The sequence below is a fragment of the Adiantum capillus-veneris genome, chromosome 3 (genome assembly GCF_014529385.1).
Source record: "Adiantum capillus-veneris isolate H3 chromosome 3, ASM1452938v2, whole genome shotgun sequence".
NCBI classification, from domain to species: domain Eukaryota; kingdom Viridiplantae; phylum Streptophyta; class Polypodiopsida; order Polypodiales; family Pteridaceae; genus Adiantum; species Adiantum capillus-veneris.
Genome location: NC_140933.1, coordinates 40909307 through 40918106, shown reverse-complemented (window position 1 = coordinate 40918106; position 8800 = coordinate 40909307). Strand labels below are relative to the sequence as shown.

The 8800-nt window shown below is 42.3% G+C and overlaps 2 protein-coding genes across 2 annotated transcripts; both read left to right on the top strand.

Moving 5' to 3' along the window:
- The first annotated feature begins 515 nt into the window (after positions 1-515).
- Positions 516-1223, top strand: LOC147460797 (uncharacterized). The gene has a single exon (XM_086504173.1). The coding sequence runs from the start codon at positions 516-518 to the stop codon at positions 1221-1223; it is 708 nt and encodes a 235-aa protein (XP_086360299.1).
- A 20-nt stretch (positions 1224-1243) lies between these two features.
- LOC147460796 (uncharacterized) lies at positions 1244-3865 on the top strand. Its single transcript, XM_086504161.1, has one exon. The coding sequence runs from the start codon at positions 1244-1246 to the stop codon at positions 3863-3865; it is 2622 nt and encodes an 873-aa protein (XP_086360287.1).
- Positions 3866-8800: the final 4935 nt, after the last annotated feature.

Sequence of the window (8800 nt, the reverse complement as noted above, 5' to 3'; positions counted from 1 at the left end):
ATGCCAGAAGAGCGATCAGGTCAAATCTCTCGCTTTGCTCAGTTGTACTTTTTTGACACTGAGTATGAGTTGCAAAACAGGATGAGTCATGTTTCTAAACTCAAACCAGATGTTTTGGAAAGATTGCAATCGATGATGCATCGAGTAAATCCGTATGTTCAAGCTTTTAGGGGGTTTGCTACAATGGTCCAAACTTTCAATATTCCGGAGATTAGGATGGTCATTAATGAGAAGCGTACAAATGGCTGGCAATATGTTGCTCCAACAAGTGTGGAAGTTGTTGCAATCATGCCTGGTCAAGGTGAAGAGAGCAACATTGGCCATCGTGATATTGTGTTGAATCTTTTGGGTGGTGGTCTAAAACGAATCTCAAATTGCCATAGGTCATACATGCCTCTATTATATGTGTTGCTGTTTCCAAATGGTGAAGAAGGTTGAATCCTTACATACCCCAAGTGAACAGAGTGGAAGTAAGCAGAGAGTGAGTAAATGGAACTACAAAGTATATTTCTACAATGGATTTCTACAAGTATAGATTGCAAATTAGAGATGACACGACACAATGTCTTTTACATGGTGGTAGGCTACTGCAACAATATATTGTTGATGCATATAGTTGTATGGAGGAGTTGAGGCTTTTGTGGGTTCGTAATCATCAAATTGAACTTTGCAGTGAGGTGTATCAAGGCTTGACAGATATGGTTGGAGCAAGAGATGGAACAAGGGATGATAGAGAATTGTTATTGGGTGCTAATGTTGGAAGAAGGGTTGTATTGCCTTCTTCGTATGTTGGTGGCCATCTCTATATGCACCAACTGTACCAGGATGCCATGGCAATTGTACGCAAGAGAGGAAAACCTAATCTCTTCATTACATTCACATGCAATCCTGGATGGAAGGAGATACAGGATGCATTACTGCCTGGACAAACATCCAATGATCGTCCTGATCTTACTGCCCGTGTTTTCAAGGATTTGATGGGCTTGCTGATTAAGAGAGCTATTTTTGGTAAGGTCATTGGACACATTTCTGTGATTGAGTTCCAAAAGAGAGGCCTTCCTCATGCTCACATTCTATTGATACTTGCATCTGAGCATAAGCCAACAGAGACATTGCATTATGATAAGATTGTGTGTGCGGAGCTTCCTGATAAAGTAATGTTTCCACAGTTTTATGATGTTATCATTCAGTGTAATGTGCATGGCCCGTGTGGACTTGAATAAGAATGCTCCATGTATGAAAGATGGGAAGTGCAGGTTTAAATATCCTCGAAGCTTTAGTGCATCGACTACTGTGGCTAGGGAGGAGGGATGATGGAAATTACGTTGTCTGTAATAAAGTGCAAATGAGTAATAAATGGATTGTTCCATACAATCCATTTTTTTCAATAAGGTACAATGCACATATCAATGTGGAGGTTTGCTCCACTATATCCGCTGTGAAATATCTCTACAAGTATGTGTATAAGGGACATGACAGGGCCACTGTTGTTCTACAAGATAGTGAAGGGCTTCTAAATGAAGTTACAAACTATCTTAATGCTCAATATGTATCAGCATCTGAGGCTATCTGGCGTATAATTGGGTGTCACATGCATCAAGAGAAACCTGACATACAACGGCTCCAATTTCATTTGCCTCATCAAAATCAAGTCATCTTTAGCGACAGAGCGACTGTACAAAGTGTGGTGGAGGGAGACGTCAGCAAAAAGACAACGCTCACTGAGTGGTTTGTTGCAAATCAACAATATCCAGAGGCAAACGATTTGTTGTACATAGACTTCCCAACAAAGTGGGTTTGGAAGCCAGCAAGTAGAACATGGACTCAAAGACAGATTGGTGACATGATTGGAAGAATGTACCACATTGTTCCCAATGCTGGAGATTTGTACTATTTGCGTATGTTACTCAACATGTGCAAAGGATGTAAGTCTTTTGAGGATATTAGAACCTTCAATGGACAAGTATATGACACATTTAAAGAAACATGTAATGCACGAGGACTACTGCAAGTCGATGATGAATGGTTTCTTTGTTTGGAAGAAGCTTCTTTTCAGCAAACAGGGCAACAATTGCGCCTACTGTTTGTAGTCATTTTGGTTTTTTATGAACCAATACATCCTGGTGCATTGTGGAATTGCTTCTGTAAGGAGCTTTTTGAGGACCATGTATATCATATGAGGGTTCACACAAATGATGCGAATATCTGTGAACACATGGCACATAACCAAGCTTTGTCAAACTTAGAGACAATGCTTCAACACTATGGAAAGAGGCTCTCGGATTATTCTAGAATGCCCCAGGTGGATCACACCTTGCAAATTATGATTGAGCATGGAGTGCTTGCTGAAGAGTTCATGTATAACAGAGAGGAACAAAGAGTATTGTCTGCTCGAATGGAATCATCTTTCAATGTTGGGCAAAGGGAAGCTTACAATCGGGTTTTACAAGCAGCTTGCATGAGCAGAGGGACTGTTTTTTTCTTGGATGGGCCAGGTGGAACGGGAAAGACTTATCTCTACAATGCTTTGCTCTCTCAGATACGCAGAGAGTCCAAAGTTGCTTTGGCATGTGCATCGTCCGGGATTGCAGCAGAGCTTCTCGACAACGGAAGGACTGCACACTCTAGATTCAAGATCCCTATTGATATAACTTCTGAGTCCACATGTAACATCAAAGTAAACAGCCAGGTTGCTGAGCTATTGCGAATGAGTTCACTGATCATATGGGATGAAGCCCCCATGGCTCATAGACACACTTTTGAGGCTCTTGATAAGACACTAAAAGATGTCATGAAAAATGACATGTTGTTTAGTGGAAAGGTTCTTCTCCTTGGTGGTGATTTCAGACAGATATTACCTGTTGTGCGCAAAGGGGGAAGAGAAGACATTGTTAATGCATCTTTGTGCCACTCATACATTTGGCAACGTACAGAAATCATGCATCTAACACAGAATATGCGAGTGGTCAATTGTTTAAGTAATGTTATTGAAAGAGAGTTTGTGCAATGGACACTTGATATTGGTAATGGCGATGTTTGTGATGGGAACATACTTGATAATGTGGCCCTGCCGGCTTGCATGATGCTACCACAAAATAATTTGCAAGCATTGGTTGCTTGCATATATAGAGACCTTGAAACACAGACTTGCCATGCATCTTTTTTCAAGGATAGAGCAATTTTGGCTCCACGGAACAAGGAGGTGGATACTATAAACAATTTGGGCTTGCAGCAATTTCCTGGTACTTATAAGGAATATGTCACTGCGGACTTAGTGTGTGAATCAAATTGTGATAGCATTTTATTCACAAGTGAGTTTGTAAATAGTTTAGATCTTGGGGGAGGCTTTCCACCGCATGTTTTACAATTGAAACAGAATGCTCCAGTTATGTTTCTTCGCAATTTGGATCCAAGAAGTGGTCTTTGTAGTGGGACACGCTTGATTTGTAAGCAATTCCACAGCAAAGTGATTGAAGCAGAAATCATTACAGGGCCACATGCAGGAAATGCAGTGTTCATTCCAAGGATTGATTTTCTCATGGGATCTAGAGAAGGTCTCCCTTTTGATATGAGACGCCGCCAATTTCCCCTACGTTGTGCTTTTGGGATGACAATCAACAAGGCGCAATGCCAAACATTGGGAGTTCTTGGATTGTATCTCCCAACACCTGTTTTCACCCATGGTCAACTATATGTGGCAATGTCTCGCGTGAGATCCTCTTCTGCCATCAAGGTTGTGGTTGGTGATAGTCACTTAACAAGCATTAGTAGACATGGAGATCAAAGAACATACACTTCTAACATTGTCTACAAAGAGGTGTTGCAATTGACCTGCCCCTTGCCACCCCCTTGCCATGGGGTTTAACGTGGCTGGATATGTTTCATCCAATAAAAAAGCACGGTGACGCTCGCAACTATTTCTTTGTCATTTACAAGCTTAGTATCTTCTTATGAAAAATGTGTAGCCTCAAGCAAGGTATATTCGCTGAAACAATTGACTAAGATTTATTAGTGTTGAGATATTTATGCTTCATGTGCTTTTTCATGAATTTCTAATCCTTTATGTATATGTATATGTATGAATGAAGATGGATCCTAACGCCTCTGTGACTTACACACTAGGGAGACGACCTCGACACGTCCGAGGTAAAATATTGTATATGTGTGTTTGTGACATTTTGATACTTTAAAGAATTTAAATCTCACAGTCAACGATTATGTATTAGATCCACCATTATGGAGGGGTCCAATCACAGCCATGCAGGTGATTCATCTACTCGAGGACTTGGATGTAGCAAGGTAACAATGTTGATGTTGATATAGTAAAGTAATAGCTTTTGTGTATCAAAATAACTGTCTATACTAATAGCTTTTTGTTTGGCTATAGATCACAGTATTACCCAGAATTTTTAATGGTGGGTATATATCATGCTTCATATGATCCGAGCTTACTGTGATACATTGAAGTTGCTATTCAGAGAGGATTCAGAGCACATGTCACCATTGCAGATTTAGGCAGAACCCGTCCAATTAATACTATGTTTGCTCAGAATCTTAGTCTCAGTGCTTGGTTCCTACGTGTTTTTGTGTTAGGATCTCTTCCTCCAGTGATTGGTAGATGTGTTTTACATCGTGGGCCATGGGTGGTTCGATACCGCAGCAGGGCATGTCGTAGACTACGCTTTTGAGCGTATAAATCTTAAGTCTCTACGCATGTTTTTTTTTTCACATGGGAAATATCACTTACTATATATATGTTAGTGCAAATTTAGTTTGAAAATATGTTGTGATGACTTTTGTTTAGGTTGCTGCATAAAGGTTTTCATGTTGTCCATCTTATAAATTTCAAACACACACAGTACCGCTCTCTCTCTCTCTCTCATCAAGCATGAGAGAGAGAGAGAGAGAGAGAGAGAGAGAGAGAGCTCTGTCTCTCTCTCTAGCTAGACAACAAAGAGAGAGAGAGAGAGAGAGAGAGAGAGAGAGAATCCACCCTGTATGTAGACAAAGGAACATGCTAAAAAAAAACCAAGGTTTAGTGTAATACCACCTATAAAATTTGAGATTTACCTCTACATTTTAAATTTGAAAGAGTGCCCTATAGCCATGATGACTACGAGAGAGAGAGAGGGAGAGAGAGAGGGGCACCAGAAGAGGGCTGCTATACTAGATAGTCGGACAACACTACAGCTTAAGGGTAAGAGGGGCCATGCCGCCCGAAGCTCTGCACTTTTTTGATAGATGGGGAGAGAGGGAATCTCTCCAAATGCAATCACGTACACTTTGTGCTTGAGGAGCTTCTTATCGGGGATGTCATCTCTTGGGATGCATTGATTGACGGATATGCCCAAGTTGGACAAGCCCAAGAAGCTCTGGGATGTTTTCGGCGAATGCGAAGCAAGGGTGTCTGTCTAGATGAAATCACATATGCTCTCAACTCGAAGGCAAGAGTCGGGGTTAGGAAGCTCTGCACTGTTTTTGATAGATGGGGAGAGAGGGCATCTCTCCAAATGCAATCACGTCGACTTGCACCTTGAAGGAATGTGGCATTACACAAGATGCTAATATAGGCAAAAGAATTTGTGATTATATAATTGTTAGTCAGGGGTCATTGAAAGAAAATGTCGTGCTTGGCACTACCTTGGTCAGAAGGGTGTCTCTCATATGCATTCACATAGCACCGCCGGAGGCGGTGCCGCCGCCGAAGGTGGGGCTGTTGCACTAGTTAACTGCTTAATGGAACAAAAAGATGCTACGCGAAGGATGAAGGGCGAGAGACTGCGCCCAAGTACAGATCACCCACTTGCACACCCACTCCGGAGCAAACGGTCATGGGCATGAGCTAACGCCAACCCTCACCAACGATGTAGCTGGAATGTACACCAAGCTTGGAGTTGGCTTAACAATAAAGAGCGAGGGCAGTAGCGACAAATCACAAACCACGTGAGGACAAGAGGACGTTCATCCTCAGCTGCCATCGCTATCAAACCTGAGAGTTGCCATCGCTATCAAACCTGAGAGCTGACCTCGTTCTCTTTTCCAATATTCGCACGTGTAATATTTTGTCTTCTAATATTTTCTTGAGCGTGAATTCACAATCTACCCAAGGGGCCAAGAGGTCGCTCAATTTTTCTTTTTTGACAAGTATCCTTATGGAACTTAAAAATATTGTGATTAAACGAAAGGGGATCTAGCCTTTTAAATGCTATTCTCCAAAAGTTTAAAGGTGCATTTTTTTTTTGTCATGCTTGTGTTATAAAGGTTCTCGATTATTCTTTTTTTTTTTCAAAACTCACAATTGTGAGTGGATTATATTAATCAACTCAAAAAATTACAATGTCTTGTCATGCTCGTGATGAGCCATGACATCATCCAGGGACCATAATTACATCGACAGCGATCCCAACCAACTCGGCCCCTTATCCTTGATACAAAAGGTCCATTATCATGTTCTTCTGTGATCTTTTAATTACCAATAGCCAAGATTTTCCCCCATCTTACGCATATCCTCTGCTGACAACAAGGCACAAGTAGTCCTAGACCAATCGTCCGAGTGTTGCTTGCGCCCGAGCGTCCAAATTAGCACTTGTATAATTTCTGTGAAGCTTGCCACCTCAAGACCTCCTTCAAACACATGGTGGTTCCTTGTCTTCCATACATTATGCAAGAAGAAGTACCTGACGATTTGAATGCTGATGAGGATGGAAGGAACACCTGAATTCTTCCCTCCAAGGAATAGATCAATCTTGTAAAAAACAATTTTCCATGTTCTTTGGACCCATTTACATATTTTCCTTGCGAGGCCTTTGATAGTTGGGCAATCCATGAAGAGGTGGGCCAGATCTTCACTAGCCAACCTGCACCCCAAGCATCGGTCTGACCCAATCCCTCTTTCTTGAATCTTCACCCCCGTTGGTAGAGCACCCCAAATTACCTTCCATAAAAATACCTTCACGTGTTGCGGAACCTTTGGCTTCCAGATGTTCTCCATTACTTGCTCCCACCTTTCCTCCGACCATTGTTTTTTCCATATCTTGTTGAGGTGGCTAGACTAATTCTTCTTTTGCATCATTGTATGGTAAATGTCTTTCGGATGGGGTTCCCCTAAGAGACTGCTTCCGGGCCATTTCCAAGCGTTCCAGTCAAACTCCGAATCATACATAGGCATCACCATATTTGCAAGCTCTTTCCTCACTTTGTGGACCAGCAAGACCTCCAAGCTATTCAGTTGGAATTGGGTAACCAAGAGATCAATGGTTTTCCAACTCTTGTTATCCCTGTTCCAGAAGTGGCCCAGTCGATTCATACCCTTATTATTCAACTTCCTGACTGTCTCTATCCAATAGGGAACTAGTGGCGGATCTATAAGTTTGGAAAGCCAGGGGGACCAATGCAAAATGGAGTTCTTGAAGTATCTGGTTTTTTCCCCCCACTTTAAGACTCCTGCTGCTCTATTGCATTTTCTTACCAATTCTCCTGAGCCGCCCCCCAGTCTTAGGGTAGTCCACGTCGGGGCTAAGAGCTTGTCATGAACCTCCACCCCTCTCCACTTTCCACCTTTCGAACCAACTTGAGCTGCTTCTATCATATCTTTGATCATGATAGCCCAAACTTGATCCTGTTTAGCCAAGGAAACAACAAATTTGGTGCAACAAGCTTCTGCATGGGCCACAGGGTTCAAAATTCACAAGCCTCATTGATTCACCGGATGAGCAACTGATTCCCAATGGGCCCATCGCCATGGCCTGGAGGATTTCGTGTTGTTTTTCCATAAAAACCTTTTCACTGTTTTTAAGAACACTTTCCAGTGACACTTAGCCATCTTGAGAAGTGGGCTAGTGAAGGCAATATAAGGAAGCATAAAGGCATTTATCACTTTTATCCGACTTGGGAATGGGAGAAGAGCATACTCCCACCTACTCATTTTTGTTTTGATTTTTTCTAGCACCCACTGAAATCTTTTCTTGTGAGTTACTTCCACCCCGAAGGCCGCTCACAGATGTCTGAAGATATTCCCTTTTGTGACAATCTCCCCCGACCAGTCAGAAGGTCAAATGAGTCATTTTCCGATAGGGAGATCAGCCTTGACTTCTCTATATTACACTGGGACCCTTGAAAATATTTGCACAATCTCCAGAGCTTTCCTGATGACCTGGGGGTACGCCTTCAAGAAGAGGAGAGAATCATTTGCAAAAAGTTTTGCTAGGAGTTGGCTGTTTCCTGGCAATTCGAGGCCGTGAAACTCCCCTCGTTCCACACTAGCTTCGATCTTTGTGATTAAAGGATGTGATCCTATGGAAAATAGCAGGGGGGCCAGAGGACATCCCTGTTTAATAGACCTTTTGACCTCAAAAGATCCCACGATTCTATCGTTGAATAGGAGCTCTAACTGGCTCCCATCTCCCAGTACACTTACTAGTCGACATAAGCGCGGCCCAAAGCCCAAAGCTTCCATGACGGCTTCTATATATGTCCATGTTATTCTATCATAAGCCTTATCCAGGTCCAACTGTAGCAGTACACATTCTTGCTTTGTGACAATTGCGTACTCGATGCCCACCATTGCTGCCAAGATGTTATCGTAAATGGACCTTCCTTTGATGAACCCATGCTGATGGGGAGAGATGATCTTGGTTAGTAAGGGGGCTATTATGAGGGCTATAGCTTTAGCAATAATTTTGTAGGCCACCGACATCATCATTATAGGGCACCAGTGTTTCAGTTGAGAACAACAGATCTATTTGGGGATGGGTTTGATAAGCCCTCTCTTTACACTTAACTCCAACAACCCTTCGACAAT

What these genes read in the sequence shown, in the direction of transcription:
- LOC147460797 (XM_086504173.1), top strand. Translation starts at nt 516, where the DNA reads ATGGATTTCTACAAGTATAGATTGCAAATTAGAGATGACACGACACAA.
- LOC147460796 (XM_086504161.1), top strand. Translation starts at nt 1,244, where the DNA reads ATGGGAAGTGCAGGTTTAAATATCCTCGAAGCTTTAGTGCATCGACTA.